This window comes from Papio anubis, chromosome 14 (assembly GCF_008728515.1).
Source record: "Papio anubis isolate 15944 chromosome 14, Panubis1.0, whole genome shotgun sequence".
In the NCBI taxonomy this organism is placed as follows: domain Eukaryota; kingdom Metazoa; phylum Chordata; class Mammalia; order Primates; family Cercopithecidae; genus Papio; species Papio anubis.
In genome coordinates this window covers 66,992,501-67,011,784 of record NC_044989.1, presented here as the reverse complement: position 1 = coordinate 67,011,784, position 19,284 = coordinate 66,992,501, and the positions used below count along the sequence as shown (strand labels likewise).

At 43.9% G+C, this 19,284-nt stretch overlaps 1 protein-coding gene across 8 annotated transcripts in view; it reads right to left on the bottom strand.

Moving 5' to 3' along the window:
* MEIS1 (Meis homeobox 1) overlaps nucleotides 1-19,284 on the bottom strand; it is a 251,385-nt gene that overhangs the window by 94,935 nt on the left and 137,166 nt on the right. For 4 of the 8 annotated variants that reach the window (XM_031655235.1, XM_031655236.1, XM_003908743.5 and 1 more), the window contains one exon: nucleotides 17,112-19,189. The exons of the other annotated variants lie outside the window; for them this stretch is intronic. In XM_031655235.1, the coding sequence (XP_031511095.1) occupies nucleotides 18,906-19,189 (284 nt within the window). In that variant the 3' untranslated portion in view covers nucleotides 17,112-18,905. Of the gene's footprint in view, nucleotides 1-17,111; nucleotides 19,190-19,284 lie in introns of those variants that run through there. 8 annotated transcript variants of the gene reach the window in all.

The window sequence follows — 19,284 nt, the reverse complement described above, 5'->3', positions numbered from 1 at the left end:
TTCTGGGGCCTTTCTCCCTGGCTTGCAGATGGCCGTTTTCTCACTGTGTCCTTACAGGGTCCTTCCTCTGTGCTCCAGCATCCCTAGTGCCTCTTTTTATGTCAAACTTCCTCTCCTATAAAGACACCAGTTAGACTGGGTTAGGGCCCATACATATTACCTCATTTAACCTCAGTTACTTCTTTAAAGACCCTATCTCCAAACACAGTCATATTCTGATGTACTGGGATAGGACTTCAACACATGAGTTTTGAGGAACACCAATCAATTGTCTATAGCCTCAGCCAATTCCTGGAAAGTTTTGAGCCAAACTGCATCAAATTTCAGACGAGATTTGAGTACCTTCCTCAACTCAAGCTTAGTTTCAGATTTTCATCATGTAGTTTGAGTCCCGTTTGTAGCTTATTGTCTGTCCTGTATTGGAAACTTAGAGGTACTGGTTTGTCCTAGGTATAGGGCAAAAACCAGAAAAAACACACCTTCATCTATTTGGGAACTATCCAATTGCATTTGCTCCAAAAAGAAAAGTCAAAACTCCATATGTTTACTTGAATCTACTTATGGGACCTCATTGCCCCATTTGCCCTATGACCAGTCAGACAGTCACATATCTACATTTTTCTTTATTTATATAACCAAAAACAGGTGAAATTCCTATCAATATAAAAGTATATAACTTAGTCAATGACACAGGCAAAATATTCTCATGACACACCTTGTGGATGAGCTGGGATAACAGATAATGTTCACCCACAGGCATGTGGGTGCTTTTTACCTCAAGACATTGCTTAATGACTGCAGTGTCTAAATTACCCTTCCAGAGAGAAGAGGCATTATGAATACATGCCTGCACGGCAGGGGCACCTCAAGATATTGTGGATTGTGAAAACTGCCATTTGCTGACTGCAAACATGAAGCAAGAGTGATGTACATCATTGACAGAATGATCTTCTACCTAACAGGGTTCTGGCAACCTTGCTGCTGATTTCACTCTGTCTTCCTGTTCCCAGAATGAGAACTCTGATATTACACATTTCTGGGTTCTAAAAAGTACTTCAAACACACACCTGGATGCATGAACATACTCTCTCCTGGAATGATAACTCAGTATGCTTAGGCATTGCTGAAGAAAACCACACAGCCATGCACAAGACCTTTCCCCTTAATCTCCAATTCCACGTAAGTTCTCGATGCCAGCTAGCAAGCTTCGCATTTCTGGTCAGCTCCCTCTCCCATTTCCCATGATGACTGTTAATATTTCACATTCATCTCAAGCCTTTCCCTTTCCTTTACTTTTGGGGTGACCAAACTTCTCGGTTTGTCCAGGACTGAGGGGGTTCCTGGGAGACAGGCCTTTAAGTACTACAAGGTGGTCACCCTCCTACTTCCTCACTCATCATCAAATGACATCTCTACCCATATCTCCAAAAAAAAAAAAAAAATGGTGAAAGTTTTAAGTATGAACTGCTCCCAAATTCTTCCTCCACTACCCCCCACCTGGACATACAACTCTACCCATTATCTGCCTTCAACCTTGGAGGCCAGGTTCTTCCCCTGCTGAGGAATAGCTCCGTTCCTCCATTCTTCACCTGGATGATGGATTTCTCCATTGTTTAACACTCTTTCTTGCAAGTTCAGCATATCCTCTTTCTTCCCTTCACTATACAAATATGTTCAAGTATTTCCCATCTTCAAAATTATATATCCTTTTTCCCCTTTATTACTGATGGGCTGTTCCTTTCTTTTCTTTCACCATAAACTTCTTGAAAGAGATTGTGAATGATCTCATCTACTCCAATGACTCCTCCCGAATTTTTATCTCCAGCCCAGACTCCACTAAAATGCAGACCCATATTTTCATTGTCCTAATGAGCATCTCTATCTTGGTAAATCAAAAGTACTTTAATCTCAAAGTATCTAAAACAAGTTTAACATCCTCCTTTCCAATCTGTTCTTTCTTCTAAGGTTATCTTTCTAGCAAATGGAACCACAATCTGCTGAATTTTCCAAACCAGAAACCATGCCATGGTTCTCAATATCTCATCCCCCTCCTCTGTGCTCCTATCACTAATATCTTCTGGTAATCATCACGTTCACCTCCCATTCCCACCATCATCACAACAGTGTTTTCACTGGTTTCTTAGCTCCCTGGCTCTACTTCCATCTCCTTCAAACTATCATTCATGAGACTGACACCTGTGAGGTCATGGACTGAGCTATTCCTATTATCTAGGAGTAGACAAAACCTTTTATCTAGCCCTCTGAACACCAAACTGGCCACAAGGATGTTTCCTTTGGGTTAGTGAGCAATGTCTAATTTTTTCATTAAAATGACTGAATCGATGTTCCACTGGCTTTGTGGTTGAATCAGATAACAATATAAGTTAACTGAAGGCAGCCCAGGATGTTGACTGTATTTCTTCATAGAAATGCCATTTGTTGGTGGGCAGCATTGCACCTATACGGAGACCCTTGTCTCTATTTTTGCAGCGTTTTGCAATGCTAACCCCTATAGTCTCTATAATCCCGGCCTCTGGGGCTTAATGATTGAGAGCAAGTAAAGCTGTTACAGAAGCCACTGGTCATTTCATGTCTTTGGCTGTTAGAATCTTCAACTCGTGTCCTACAATGTCGCACATCTGCCTCTTTACTAGGACTGCACTGGCAAACTTGTGACTTTCTAAATAAGTCACTTTCTCTTCCAATTCAGTGCCCTTGCCTGGAACATTCTTCTCTTCCTTCTCCAGCATTCTCAAATGAGTATCTTCAGAAATAAATATGAAAGTTTTCATTTTAAAAAATATAATACGAAATGCCACTCCTGGAACTGTCTCCTTTCAAAGCTATTCTTCGCCCTTCCTTGCTCTGCTCTAGATTGCAGGACTCCAGAATGTGTCTCCCTCCCTTATCCCTTCCATAGCTCCAGCTCCCACTGGACATGCCTGCCCTGGATACATCTTCTACCAAGTAGGCCCACCCCCTGGAGTCTGGTGACTCACCTGCGCCCTCTGTCCCTCCAGTCTAGGAGTGGTTACAGTTTTCTGCTATTTCCTGCCTCAGGGTGGCCTTGCTGATACTTGATGGGCTTTGCAGCCTCTCCTATACCCTGTGTAACCAATTTCCTGCATTCGATTCTTTCCCTTGTATACACTCAGAGTGGTTTCTGTTTACTTGGTTAAACTCTGATGTAAAAACATACCCTGATCTCTACTCCCCCTAACCTTAGCCAATGACAAAGACTTTGGGGGGCTCCCTTCTTCCATTTTCTTGGTTTAACTTTTGTATGCCCACACCACCTGTGTATACTGCTATGGATTTGGACTGTGGAGTTTTTATCAGTTCTACACTAAGATGAGCTCTTGAGGACACAATGTCCTGTTAATTTCAGTATCTACAGTGTCCTGTTGACTGCTCAAGATTCTAAAACCCACAAACATACAGAGAATTTTTTCAGTCTTACAAAGCATTTGATGGAGTATGCTAGAAATGTTCAAGGATTTAAGACAAGATCCAGGCTAGCATAACACAAAATTGAAATAAACTAGTAAATCTGTGGATTTTTACAAGCTGGGGAGGGATGGAGGTGTGCCCTAGAAGTTGGGCTTCTCTCTTTGGAATATGGCATGTTATTTTTCAGTCTGTTAGATCACAATCTAGTCATTGGTAGAAAAGTCACCTTTATTTCAGTGAAGCAACTTAATCAGTAAAGGTATTAATTGCCTTCAGCAAATACTTTGGAACAATAAGGCACTGTCATTTTCCTTCTGGTGGCCAGAGAAGAGCAAAGGAAAGTGTCTCAGAATTCTAAGAGACACTTAGAACTTTGAGGACAGAGCAATATTCCCTTATGAGTCAGAAAAAAATCTAGAACTCACAACTAGGACTCTCTATGAGTTCAGAAAAATCTAGAACCCTCTGAGATTTTATTTTATTCAATATAATTTAAAACAATGCTTTACCATATTCTGCAATACAAAATGATTTATAAAAAATAAATATATTATTATTGTTTAGAGATCAGGAGAAAGATCCATGGAGAATGAATTGCATGTGTTCTAGCAATTCATTTAGGATGACTAATCAGAGTGTCTCCAAGTCTGGTCACTGAGCTAGCCACCTCCGCCCCCCAAACCTTTCCACTAATGGACTCTTTTCAACAAGGACATAGGTGTGATACAACACTATATATATATATATTTTTTAGACGGAGTCTTGCCCTGTCGCCCAGGCTGGAGTGCAGTGGCGCAATCTCGGCTCACTGCAAGCTCCATCCCCCACGTTCATGCCATTCTCCTGCCTCAGCCTCCCACAACAGTATTTTTCTATCTATGTGCTGTGTTATTATGGACACCTTGAATGCTGTGTGCCATAAAATCTTTAACTTTTTAACTTCAGCATAAAGTAATGCAAACATCTTTGCATATGGCAATATTGTAACACAAGGAAACCAGAAAACAGGCTTCTAATTGTCTCCTTAAGATTGTAGAGAGCTATGCAAAAAGAATTCATTTCTCCTTAATCATAACAGCATATTCATATTATAAAATTTGTCTTGAGCTGACTTCCTGCTCTGGTGTGAATCATGGTGGTGGCTGACTTGGCGAGGTATGGCCCATGTGTTGTGTGAAATAGTGCAGGTGTCAGTTGCAACAGAGTCACCATTGTCTTCCTGTAATGAAGTCAGTTTAAACAGCTAAGTGTCTGAAAGTGAATCCCAGTGCCTGGAGTCCAGAAGGTCAATTATCGCAGGGTGTTACACAATTGGGATTGCATTACTACTAACCAGGGTGCTTTAGTTTTTGTTTTTAATAATGCAATGCTAGTCTGTACTAATAAAGAGAACATATTACGGCAAATATTGAATCAGACATTGTGACACGATGACAGATCTAAATTGCCACAGTTTATACAGAGTCCACAAAACAACACTGACCGTGAATTATACAAAGCATTTTATATACAATTTCCATCAAATTCCAGACTTTTGCTTTAGAGGGATTTTACTTGAAACGAGTGGATATGTCCTAAATGGTTTTTTTTTTTTTCCTATTTAATACATATATTCTGTCTCTTGTAATAATTGCTATAGACAACTCCCAATTTTTTTATGGTGAGGGGAATTAATATTGAACTACCGCATGCTTTAGTTTTTTCCAAATAACTTCCAGAAAATTTATTTTACTTCAAATAAGATTTTATAGGCATTTACTTGGATTTTCACATTTGTATTTGTCATTCTTCAACGATATTTCCTCCTAATATGAAAATTTTATTATTTTTGAAATGCTTCATGTGACAATGAAACAGGCATCTTCTAACAAACAGAGCTAATACCACCTTGATGGGAAAATTATGTTAAAATAGTATATTGTTAGGTATACAAATGCCTATTAAACTAAAGTGTCTTATACTTTGCTGAATTTTACAAAATAATGCATCATTTCTTTTTAAAGTCCTACTTTTTCCTTTAATGAATTTTGTTTCATTTAGGGCAAACCTAATTATTTAAAACCAACAAACATGCATTGAAATAGTATGAAAGTGGTATTTGAATTATATATTTCAAAATAGTTTTATAATGTTTTCTTTATTTTAATCTATGGGTGAATTAATATATTTCTTTGTTGCAAAATTGGAGAAACTACAGCACTTAGCATCTCTGGGCATTAACTCTTATTACCTAGGCACCAAAAGTTGGTTTAAAAATGCTAAAATTATTTAAAGTTTAAAACTTTCTTTATAGATTTCTAAAAGGACAGTAAAAATATATATACATATCTTTTTTCTTGCCAGGCATATTTAGATAAATTCAGCTGATTTAAAAATTAACTTTTTAGAACTTAACTTGATAGTTACAAATGTTTTAATTTTTGGAAGCCATTACATGTTCATTTTCCTTTCAGCATTAATTATCCATAATGATCTCCACTTATCATATACTCTGGAGAGAACTATATTTGTTTACATTTTCCAGTGCTTTTTAAAATAAAAATAGTTTTCCTTATTAACAATAATGAGAAGGCTTTTCAATTATTAAAATCTTGGCATTTTTGAAGATTTGTCTCTGGCTATTTTAAATAGAAAGTTCTAATGTGAATAAAACTGTTACATAAATTCCCCAAATAATAGCTTAATTACTTATAAACTCTGGAAACAATTAGTTCATCATCCTTTGAAGTGAATAAGGCAACTTGCCAGGCTGCGAGCAAAAACGCTTGTCACTTTTTCATGTAATGAGCTTAGTTTCTTTTTGTTATTTTAGATTATTTTGAAAAGGAAACTCGGTGGAATACACTTTAATGTTCAAAAGATTAAAAGTTGAATCACTCACTTCATAAATGGCCTCTGCAACAACACGTAATAAAGTACCGAAAGAAATATTGAAGGCTCTGAAGATTATAATTTATGTTCTTATGGAAATCATTGGAACAGATAATCTGGTTCAAAGATAAAGTTGTGCTTGAATGACACCAATATTGTAAAAGATTGACGAGGACTGTCCTCTCTTTCAGCCTCATAATACCATTCTTCACACAAACCACCAAATTACAGGAGCAGCCTCTTCTCTTCCCGCTCACAGCTGCTCTTCACTTTCTCGCCTTACCTTCCTCCCCCATCTGCTACTTCTTGCTCTCTCTAGGTCTCCATCTCCCCACACGCACCTCTTTCTCCCTAGCCCCAGGCGTCTGGCTCTCCCATCTCCCCTGCGCGTCTCTTTTTCACCGCAGTTCACTGTCAGGTGTTTCCCCCCCCCCCCCCAACTCTGGCCAAACATAGATCAAAGGAAGTTCTGCATGTAAGTGATTATTGTAAGACTGAAACCCTGTATGTCTGAATATTATCCAAAAAATGAGGAAGAAAAAAAGATCGGAAGAGGATGCTGACTGACTTCGTCTTGGCAGGTTCCGGATCTGCCTGAGTGGTCGCAGAGCGCAGGTGGGGAGAGCAGCTCTGGGAGGCCGCCCCCTTAAAGGCCAGCCGGTGACTATGATTGCGGCCAGGGCGTCAGGTGGAGCCTACACCTGAGGCCGCCAGCTCCCTTCTGACCTTGGCGGTCAACGAGCAAGGTCATCTTTAACTCCATCACCTGGCCAGGGGAGTATTTACCTGGTTCCTAGGGAGAGAAACCGAGGGCCAAGAGAGGCGGGCAGGTCCCAAGGTGCCAGGAGGCCTTCCCTTGGGGCCCATCCGGCTGGGGAGGACCCATGCCAGATCGGGAACAGCAAACTTTTGGACTATTGTGCATATTTCAAAATGATATTAACATACTTCCTATACTTCTCCCCTACTGGAAGTCATAATTAAAACTCACCCTTCTCTTTGTCCGCCAGAATCGCTTTCAGCAGTCCCGGCAAGTCAACCTACTTTGGGGATGCGTTTTGCATTTTGCAGTGCCCCCATCCCTCCCCAGACCTATATGTCAAGGAATAAGGAGTTGAGACATGACACGTTAATGTTTTTAACAGGGGATGCTCTCTGCTCCCACAGAAAAGGAGGGAGACCTTGAGTAGAGGGTGGCCGAGAGGGAGAGGGAAGGAATCACGGCGCCGCTCCTGCGGAAATTCATATTCCGTGTGTGTTCCTCCCTCACCTGAAATAAATCCTGCTGGCCTACCCACACAGACCCAGCAGCACTTATTTATTTGCATGTCATGCTTATAATATGGTAGAAAGCAAGACGGATCTTCGAGAAGGGGAGGGGATGAGGCTCACCTTTCAGGCTCACTCTCTTAAATAAAAAAGAATTGACCGGCTGGGCGCCTAAGAATTTATCTTGAGTTTGTGGTCATTATCTCTATTATATAGCCCCGGCAATAAATAAATCGGGTAGTTACTACCCAACAATAAAACTGTAGTGTATGGGACACCTTACTATTACTTTCTTAATAATCTGCCGTTTCTTTCACTTTAAATCTTCCCAGTCATGTCTTCGCACTCGTCTACAAGGATCTATCTTCACCCCTTGAGGTACTGGACCGCTCGGATCATTTTTATATTTTGTGAACACAATAAGTTTTCCTGCCTAGACTTTCTGTTTTTCCTCCTATTTCTAGGCTGCCTAATCTGCTTCAAGACAAAGGGTCGGCCCAGATCAAATGTGTTTTTTCCTCCTCTCTGTTTCAACCACGTTGGGCGTCCAAGTTAATGAAGATCGCCCCCCACGCGGCAGCCAGCTATGAGGCCGCTAGGAAAAAGGGAGCAACGTAGGCTCCAGGACACCCAGTCCGGGGAAGATGATCTGTGCTTCCGCGGTGGGCACGCCCTTGGGCGCGCGCGGGGTCCAAAGGCCGAGTTGGAGAAGCCCTGCCTAGTGTAGTTCTACCTCTCAAGACCCTCACCCCCATTCTTGATTGTATATGTGCCCATGGAGGGATTTCTGGGGGTCGTGACCCCTCCTACTTCTCGCAGCTCGCCCCTTGACCCAGGCACAGCGCGCTACCCGCGGACGGGAGCGCGAGCAGCGTGGACCCGCCTGAGAAGTCTGTCCTCGCTCAAGTGCGGGCTCCCCTGCGTCCGCGGTCATTAAAACCTCACGAGGGGGGCTCGACCTAGGGAACAGACGCATGGGTAGGGGTTGGGGAGGGGGGCGTCCTGAAAGGTTCCCAGACCCGCGGGCTGGGGAGAGAGCCTCTGCGCTCACACTTAGGGCTCGCCTCCTGCGCGCAACTGTTAGTTATGCGGTTCCCACCCCAGTTCCGACAGGCAGCCAGGCGGGAGACGCAATCTGTTCGAGGCCAGAGCCTCGCAGAGCCCCGGGGGTCCTCAGCCCCGCCGGGAGGAGCCCAGCCGACGTCCGGCCGGCGCCTTCCCAAAGCTGCGCCACACTTGCTTTCACGCCAGCGCGGAAAGTGACCCGTCCCCGCAAAGCGGACAGCAAATGACCGCTTCATCCGGGGAGCCACCCTGGCAGGGCGTCCGGGGAGGTGCGCGGGGAGACGAGAAAAGGGGCAGTGGGGCGGCGGGGAAAGAAAACAAACAGACCTGCGTTGCTCCTGCTTTTGTCTTTACACCGCTTATCTCAAGAAATCAACTCAACAACAGCAAGCCCCCATCAGGCTTGTTTTTGTTTGTGTGACTTAGATCACGGATAGAACTAGAGACCAAACCTCTGAGTGTGTGTGTGTGTGTGTGTGTGTGTGTGTGTGTGTGTGTGTGAGAGAGAGAGAGAGAGAGAGAGAGAGAGAGAGAGAGAGAGAGAGAAAGGAGAGCCGCAGCGAGGCTACTGATGGTGAAGGGACGGTGAACTTCTCACCTTTCTTTAACTCAGAACAACACGTCCTTTAAAAAAATTCCGCACCGCCGAGTGTGTGTGTACATGTGTGTGTGTTTCGCTGTTAATTGCATTTTGCTGGGATGATCTTTTACTACTCGAAAACAAGCAGCTGAGAAAATATTCACGTTTGGGACAGAAAACATTTTTTATTTATATCTTTGACATTTAAAAGAGCAGAATTAATTTGTCTTGTCTACATTAGCATTGAGAGAAAGTTTCAGAAATCTACCCGGGGGGAAAGGGAGGGGGACAAAAAGAAAAAGAGAAAGAAAAAAGAAAGCGAAGAAAGGAAAAGAAAAGCTAGGCTTGGTTTTTCTTATTTCAGATCTGTAATCAATCATTGAAATAGGAGGCAGCAAAATTGTAAAGATTCGATAGATTAAAATGCAAATGAAAGGTAGAAAAAGAAACATTAACATGGCGATCAAAGATTTAATAACCATAAATCAAGTTTTTTTTTTCTGTTGCAGCTGCAGTTTGTGTGTGTGTTTATGTTTTAATCATGTTCGTTCCATAAATAAATAATTTTGAAACGAGACTAATTTTTCATTATTTTAACCGTGGGCTAAAACACTAAATATTAAAAATAGAAAGAGTATATGATGCCAGATCCCCAACCAAATAAGAGTAAGACTTGTGTTGATTGGTTAAAATCAAGGGGTTTCAATTGTATGTTTTGAAAATCAAAGTATTATGTTAAAAAATTCTATCTTAACTGACAAAGCACAAAGTTTTATTTTCTCTTTAATATTTTATGTTAACGACAAGATACCATTTATATTAAATATATGCATGACTGCGTATCCATTCCAGTCTGAGCATTTTCAAAGAACGAAAGTGTCAGAATATTAAATAATACAAACATATATTATTTCAAAGTGCCTTGACAGAATTTCTGGAAAATAATACTCTTTAGGATAATCTGCCTTCCAGAGAAAAAAGTGATGGTTCAACGCAGTTAAAACTTTTCTAGCTTTATTTTTAAAGTTATTTTTCCAAGGGGTAATATTTTAGCCGTTTGTTTTATTATTCAATTTAAGGTTTTATGTCAAAGTGTAAAATTATCAGAGCACACTCTAAGTACTCATTTTCTCAACTATAATGAAAGTTTTTCATTTAGATCTTTTTATGTAAAACATTTATTTTTATCACTAATTTATAAATATCTAGAACTTTAAAACACCTGGACTTAGTTTCCCTCTCTCTCTCTCTCTCTGTCAACATCTTATTAACATAGAGAGGACATATATTTTCAGAAGATTGGAAACTTTTTTTTCTGCTAATACAGACTTGTTTAAAATAAGCTCTTTGCTTAATTCTGCTTTTGAAGGAATGATTCCCCCTAGTATACTAAAATGATGAGTTAGAATTGTTTCAATTTCTCCTCTTTCCACAAATGATCACCAAATCTGGAATACATTCCTTTCTAAAACCTTTAAGTTGAATGTGTGAGCTAAGTTAATGTCCACTCGCCGCCCCCCGCCCCCTTCCCGGCCGAACAATCACGTTTTCACTGTGACAGTCCAATAATGCATTTAGTTTAAAATTACACTTGGACCTTTTCTCCTTTGTATTTTTTCATTTACTTCAGTGAAACAAGATGACTTGATTTTCATGGGATTACATGAACTCCATTCAGTGTTACTGGGACATTTCTGCTCAACTAAATACTTGCCTTAATAGACAAATGAACTTCTTTTTATTTGCTGGAGTTTGTAGATGGTTTTAGATAACAGTGTGCAACTGATTTAGTTATTGTTGTTGTGAGAATCGAACAGCCACAAAAGTCATTTATCTAAACCGAAGAGATATGACTCTGTAAAAGGGAGAAGCAAGGGCAGAATCATGGGGAATTATTTCAGTTTATAGCTATTATTAATTAAACTGGATGTGGTTTTATTCTGGTCTTTTAGTACTGACCTTGTTAAAAGCTCACAGCTACCTACCTTTTTCCCCTCACCCCCATTTTTTCCGCCATTTATTAGGACTCACGTGGATTGAGACTGCCATTTCTATATTATATCACCAAGCAGTTACAGTGTAAAATCTCGTGCGCCTTCGGATGATCGCACCCCTCCCAGAAAAAAAAGAAAAGAAATGCTTTTCTTCATTCAGTTTTAGCATCTTGTTTCGTTGAAATGCAAGACAGGTACTTGATTTAGCATTTAAGCAAAAGGTTACACAAACCGCGTTTTAGAAAGTGTTGGGATGTCCGACAGGGTCAGCCCTAGATCAGATCATTTTTTGAATGCAGACCTAAAGATAATGAGTACTTGTTGTATTAAAGGGGACAAACAGTACTTTGGCTTCCTCTGACCCCAGAATGCACGGCTCGGTTTCATTGATCATCCTCCTTTATGAGATAATGCAATTACAAACATCAATAAGGGGCTGCAAGGGGAATCATTATGCGGTGACAGTGATAAATGACGGTGCAGAAATAGCATGCTTTTCCCCCCTAACAATCCAGGAGCCCAGGGGCTCCGGGGGCTGAACACAGTCGCCAAGGAAACAGATGACATCCCAAACGGCACCAAAAGAAAAAAAATGAACAGTCTTTCTTTGCCTTTCACTCTTTTCCGTCTTCCAAAGAGTTAGTTTTGGCTCAAGCAGCAGCTGCTACACAAGGCATTTCGTTATTTCAGACATTAAAGACTGGAACGGGCAGTGGGAGTCTCCTCCCCTTTCATCCCCACCCCCACTAGATAACACACAAAGCTCGCTGTTCACAGTTTAGGACTACCTGAAAATGCACGTCTCAAAAATCAGATTGGGATGGGGTGGAGGGGTGTCGGGAACGTGGATTTGCACAGCCCTTGCGTTGTGTTTCCCCTGCTTTTGTCCAGTGGAAACTGAGTCTCCAGAGCAAGCTGGCGCCTCGCGGGTCGGCCAGTAAGGGAACGAGTGCGCGTGGCTCGCCTCCATCTCCCCGCAGTGCCAGACGCTGCTCTGTGCCAAGGCGGGGGCTGAGGAGCAGGCGACTGCTGGGGGTGTTTGCTGCTGTGTTGGGTTTCTTTGGGATGGAGTTATCAATGGGCGCAGAGATCGCCCTTAAATAGAGAAATCTGGTTCTTTAAAGCCTCTGGGTGCCTTCAGTAAGCGGCTTCAAAAGGGCCTCACTGATCATTCCCCACCCACCCATGCCCAGAAAGGTGGGTGAGGTAGATGGGCGCAAAAAGGCGTCGGGCTACCAGACTTCTGCGACGGCCCTGAGGCTGCGGAGGACTAGGAAAGGGGCAGAACCTCTGGACGCTAGGTGGAGAAGGGGAACTTGCCACTTTGGGGGAGGGGAGGAGGAAGAAAGAGTACTGAGGTGTGAGGGAGGCCTAGGAAGAAAGGCAGAGGGAGGGGAGAAGCAAAGCAAGCAAAAGCAATCCCACCCTTCCAGGAGGTCGTCACCCCGCAGAAAACAGACACAGGGTTTCTGACCCCTGCCCGGTCCGCCTAGGAGTGGAGTTAGGGACCCCCTCTCGGCGCTCCCTGTCACACACGGCCCCCACCGGGAGGAGCGGGCCACGCGGGTGCGCGAAGCAGGTGACTTTATTCACTGCTTCCCCAATCGGCGAGGTCCCGGGACTCGTTTTCCGCCTGGAGATTAAGATTATTGCTCGCGTAATGAACTTAATGCTTTAGGGTAGAGGTGAGTGTGTTTGAGAGTGGGCAGGGGTAGAAATTACCGACCCGATCGATGGGAGACTGGCTTAAAACTAAATCCCTTTTCTCCAGGGCTTCACCGCCCGGGTTTCCCCTCAGTGGGCTGAGCGCTCCGGGATGTCAGGAGGCAGCGCGCGGACGGGTGACCCGTAGGGCGCGGCAAGCCAGAATCGAGGCCCTAAAAATGCTTCCCCCATCTCCCGACGGAGACCCCCAGGGTACTATTTTCAGAGCAAAGGCTCTTTAAAGCTCAAACGTTGGCGAACTGATTGCTCAATACGTTGTTTGTTTTTCCTTTCAGCTCCGCCTAGGGAGAGAATGTTTCAGACGCCTTGGCTGGTAGAGCGGGCCGAAAAGGGAGCCCTCCCTCTCCCCGCCATCAGCTGTCTTCCTCAGTTGCCTGACCCCCCCCTTTCTCGCTCACTACTTTTTCCCCAAACCTTGGAATTCCCAGCCTCCCGTAGTCTCCTCTCCGTGGCCAACCTAAGTGAAACGCGCCGCTAGCAGCCAGTGGGCAAGGCATGGCATGGGAGATGAGAATGAGACAAGGAAAAGTGCCCCGCCAGGCAGGGCGCCCCACTACCCAGTTCCACGCCTCTCTCCATCGGCGTCCAAACTCCTACCCGGGAGCTTTGCAGCATGAAGTGACGTTTTTACTGCCTTCCCATAGGCCAAGGGCCTGCGGGTATCCGAAAGGCTGGGCAAAGTTTGAAGAGCTTATAAAGTGATCCTGAGGAGCTTCTGCCTAGGACGTCGGGGTGCGTTCTACGGCTTCTCGGCTGCTGCTCCAGACTCCGGCACTCCCCGCCCAACGCCCTCCTAGGGGGCCGTGCGCTCGTTCCCTGTGCCCTCGAGTCCCCAGGCTCTCTGGGTCGCGCTCCCAGGGCCACTATGGGACTCTGGAGTCTGGGGCCCCGATGTGGCAAAGTCTTTTAGGAAGTCTCCTGGCTACTACAAAGCACTCCGAGAGGTTCCAAGGAAAGAGGACGCCCACCCAGGAGGTGCCTCTCCACAGCCTCCCTCGCAGACCCCTGGTCGCCCCATCTCCAGAGACAAAGTCAACAGCCCCTTAGACTATACTCTCAGATGGGGGTGAAGAGAGGGCAGGAGGGTAAGGCAGGCGCCTGTGCAGCGCCCCCGGCCAGAGCTGTGGTCTCGGGCAAAGACCTGCCCGCCCACGCACTGGGCCTAGGCCGGGACCCAGCGCATCGTCGGACTCAGGGGTAGCACGTCCTGACTGGACCTCCGCGCAGCTGCCCGCGGGATTTCCACTCGCGGCACGGAGCCGGGCCCAACCCCAGGACAGGAGCCTCTCCCCTCCCGCTCCTCCCGCACACTTGGGGGACACTGCACACAGCAACTAACCCCGATCGCAAAGTTGAGCGCGAAGTCTGCTTGACGCTTGGGAGACGCGAGAGGGGAGGGGGAGGGCAGGGCTTGTGTTTTTCCTTTTCAGAATCCTTCGACTTCACTACGAAGTTTGCTGGTAGGCGCCTGTGCTCCGGGGTCGGAGCCTCCCACCCAGGCTCCTTCCCCTCCCCTTCTCCCCGCCCCCGCGAGCCGAACCAGCCGCAGCCTCCGCCCGGACCTGGCCGCCAGCTCGGTCCCCCTGACTCGGACCCTGCGCCCAGGTTGCCGCGCCGCCCTCCCGGCCTTGCCCCCGGGCTCGGCTGGGGGCGCTTTTTCCCTGGGCGAAACTTGCCCCACCCCGCTCACTGCAAGGAGACACCCGCTGCCTCCCGAGGAACTCCTAATACCATCCATACAGCTTTAATGCGTTTATAATTCGATAAGTGATTTCAATTTGAAATTGTTAGTAACTAATTTTATGGGTAATTTTTCCACATCAAATATTTAAGCATCAGATTAAGGGAGCCAGTTCCGACACTGGATAGTAAGGGGGTTTCCCCCACTCCCGCACCTCCGCCTCCCTCCGTTTCCTACCGAGTCGTTTTTCCAAATCCCCAAAAGATGGCAGTCGAAGCCGACTTTCCTCTTTTCCTGTGGCTCTGCGAAGGGAGGGGGAGAGAGGAGGATGGGAGAGTGCGAGAGTGGCGGGGAGAGGGAAAGAGAGAGAGAGGAGAAGAAGAGGAAGAGGAAGAGGAAGAAGAAGGAGGAGGAGGAGGAGAGGAGGAGGAGGGGAGGAGGAGGGGAGGAGGAGGGGAGGAGGAGGAAAAGGGGGGAGAAAAGCTAGACGGTGCATGGACTTTTCAAACTAATTCTTTCACACGTTTCTAATGCAAGCAAAAAGCAGTGGTGAATTTCCTGGAAAAGTCCTGGCAGAAACGAAAGCCAAAAAAACGTGCCTTGTGGCCTCAGGGTACGGGATGTGAGAAACTCAGCACATTCAAGCTAAACCCTCATTTTAGAACAGGAGAGGGAGAGGGAGACCCAGAGAGGAACCGACTCGACTGATTTTGGGGTCTTTGTATTTTAACATTGTATATAAATACTACACAACTAGGCAACGTGTTTCCTCGAGGACGGGACTCTGCGAATTACATAATGAGGGGAAAGAGGTAGGGGTGGGGAAGGGGAAGGGGTGGGGGCAGACTGCAGTGGGCGGAGGGGAGACTGGGGCGAGCAGCGGATGAATTGCAGACCAGTTGCCAAAACTTTTTTTTTTTCCTGCTGCTGCTGCTGCGGCTGCCTTTGCTGCTGCCTTTGCTTTGAATGTGGGTAACTAGGAAACAGCAAGCCGTCTGAGAAGACGGAATTTCCAACGTGTAAAATGTTCTTAACGGAACCATTGAGCGAGTGCAATAAGGCGTGAGGGGGAACTAATCTTCCCATTTAAATGTTTGTGGCAATTTTATCTAAATGAATTTTAATGCTAAACGAGGGTAATTCCCCATTTGTAGCGCGTTTACTTCTCTTTCCTGTGCTTCTAAAGCAGTCGAACATCATGCAATGAACAATAACAATAAAAATACTGTCAAGGCATATTATTCATTTTGAATGTGTTATAATTACAGCTGATTAAATATGATAGAGTAAAATATTTTTTAATTTTTTGAAAAAAATTAAATCATACTAAAAAGTAGTCTTATTCAGCCAGAGCCAGCCCCCTCCCCACTCCACCAAATAAAAATAAAAACCAGGTACAATTTTGTGCCCTTGTTTAGAGGAGGGCGTTTTGTTTTTGCCTTTTAAGAAACATCAAAAACACTCTCAGCACCTCTATTATTTGCCTCTTTCGGATAAGTGTCCTCAATAACCTCTGAGCTGGCTCTGAAATTTACAAGAGGAAAAGCTAAAATAGCATTAAGAGGGGAGGGCATCGAGGCAGGGGAAGAAAGGAACTGCGAAGAGCGAGGCTCTCACCTAAATGGCTCACAGAGCGGGGAACGCACGGAAATAGCAGTTTCTTTTTTCTAATTCCTGGACACTACTGGTCTCGATTCTTCAGAGTCACCATATTCCCTAACTACTCTTCACTTGTAAACCTCCCTCCCCTAGGGCCTCTCTCTCTCTCTGTCTCTCTTTCTTTCTCTCTCTCTCTCTCTCTCCCCCCCCCCCCTGCCTCTCTCTCTCTCCCCACCACATCTCCCCTTTCTTTCCCTCCCCCACCCATCCTGAGCCTCCTCAGGAATAAAGGCTGAAAATAACCAACTCACCCGGGCATGTACTGGGGAGGAGAAGCAAACAGACGGTTAGTTTATAAAGTTTATTATTAATTTTTAAAGTAAATAAATGGTTGTTAACTGCTAGTAACCACCTATCAAAAGAGAATGATTTCACTTATATCGACTATTTAGGTAGAGGAAGAATTACCACTGGGTCAACAAGGGAGATTTAAACAATCCCATCTATGGGCTGGGGAGGGGTAGAGGCGCTGCCAGAGATGGCTGCAGTAGGCTGAGCCTTGCTCTCTGTGCATCCACGTGTTTAGAAACCAGCAAAAGGTGAGAACGCATTGCTGCTCCAGCAGGTGAGTCAGTCAATCACACATCACCTAGTAAAGCCAACCCACAGCTGGTTTCTCTTTTCCGAATAGAAAATAGAATTGCTAAGGACCGGTTTATAGGGTGACTTGGGCCTGAATGTCAGACTTGAGTTTAAGGCTTTCTCTCCTCCGACCCATCCTTTGTTTACAAAGCAATCACTGCTAAAAGGTTTATTTTTTAAAATGAATTTGCCTTAATTAAAATATTTGTATATTTTCCTTAGCTTTGGGAAGCACTTTTTATAGCAGCAATTTTATTTAAATAAAATTATAAGCTATTCCAGCTTAAACATATTATTTTGTACCATTTAGCCGGCTGCCATGCAGAAGTCTTGTACAGCTGTTCTGGAAAATTGGTTAATAACCAGTTTTATCCAATGAGAACATAGAGCATATTTATAAAAATTAGATTTTGAAGTCTGGTCTCTTCAATTCGTGTAGTTAATTTCCTAATAAACATATACTGCTCATCCTAGGTAACATCCTTAGTAAAAGACTTAACTTTGTACTTAGGTTGCCTTTATGTGCAAGAATAATTTCAATGATATTAGATGAGTAATTCTGTTGGATGTAATTCTGAGTCTAGAGTTAGTTTAGTGCCTTTAGGCCTCAAATTTGCTGATATTAGGAGTTCATTAAGTCAGCTTAAAGAAATCAGTGGTTATTATTAAATAACTTACTTTGTGGTTAAAATTGTCAAATACATATATGGCTTAGGGAGCCAAAATTAATTTTTATATTTACTGCATTAATCTTTAAAAATCTGAGGGGCAGTAAACAAATGTTTCAAGCAGTGGAGTCAGCATGACAAAAATAATCTTGTTTTTATTTTAGATTCAGATTTCATTACTGCACTCAAACGACTACAACTGGGCTTGGCGTTATTATACAATCCAAACTGTTTCCATCAGAAACGCTAAGACTCAGTGTGCAATGATTGTTATTAATAATTAGCTCCTTGGTTTCTTGATAGAAAAAGGCTATCAACAAGCATTTGTTTATCCACAACAAAAAGTATAATTAGCTTATCCCACTTAGTAAATCTTGTATGCATGCCAACTCATACCAAACTGCTACTTTTACAAAAAAAATTGCAATAATACAGTTCATTTTTCCAGTCCTTTTTGCACAAAATTTATTTACAATGTCTACATAAATGCTCCAAGGTGGGACTATGAAAAAATACACACATGACTGATGCTTTGCTCAGAAATAAAGTCAACATATTAAAAATAAATCTTCAGTCTATGTTTTAGAGCTGCTTAAAACAGGAAGTGATGTATAAGGTGGTGGTTGTTGCATGGGGACAATGATGCTTGATGTGACAATTAGGCTTCTAAACACACGGCCTTTTGGTTTCCATGCCTCCTCCTACCAGTCTCCTTAAGACACTGCCTGCAACAGCTGATTAATCATTGTTGATGACTGCAGTTTTTCCCATCCTTTCCGATTTACATCTGTTCAGGCCAATTCAAATATGGTGAGTAAATGAATTAGACATGCAAATTCAAGCCCCAGGCTAGAGAGAGGGAGAGAGAGGAAAAGAGAGAGAAAGAGAGAGCGCGCGCATGGCTGAAATCCTAGGCGAGAAGAAAGATTCTTCTGCCTGATAGTTATTTTAATGCTCTAAAAATCCTGCAAATCAGACCTTCCTGTCCCTTGCAGGATAACTGTAAGGCTTTTTAATGTAAGGAGGCTTCTGGAGGAAGTGAAGAGCTATGGAAACAACACACATAGTGTGGAAAAATTTCACATTTTTTTTAAAAAATCTATAAGAAACAACGTAATATGGATAACAGTATAATAGCATTTACAATATTTCACTCTTTGTTCTCTTAATGTCTTATATAGTTATTTAGCATGTCCCCCAAATTGACTTCAGTTGGTATTTCCTGCTTTTTAAGGTCCCTATGAAGAATTAGGGATGCTCCTTGGTCCAGAGTAGATGCCAAGAATGGAACTCCACAGTCATTGCAGAAAAAACATGATTTGAAATCAGTCACCATTGCAGACAACGCATATTCCCTTAAGCTACTGAGCATGAATGTCCATGACTTGTCCACTCATTGTTGGGTCTCCTGTATTAAGAACCGTGGGGCTTGATGCTGACATTGGCATTCCAGGGTGGGGCGGTCCTCCATGCATCATCACTGTTGGGTGGTGAGGGTGTCCAGGAATGTACGTATGCATGGGGGGCCCATGACGCAGCTGAGCAGGATGGGGGGGCATCTGGGGTTGGGTATAACTTGGCTGTCCCATACTCACACCCATTGGACCACCCCGGGCTACATACTCCCCTGGCATACTTTGCAGCCCTGTAAGAAATTCAGAAGAAAGAAACAAAAAGAAAATATTATGAAAAAGCAATAGTGTGGTTCTGGCTATGACAATCCTATAAAAGCCAGGGAAC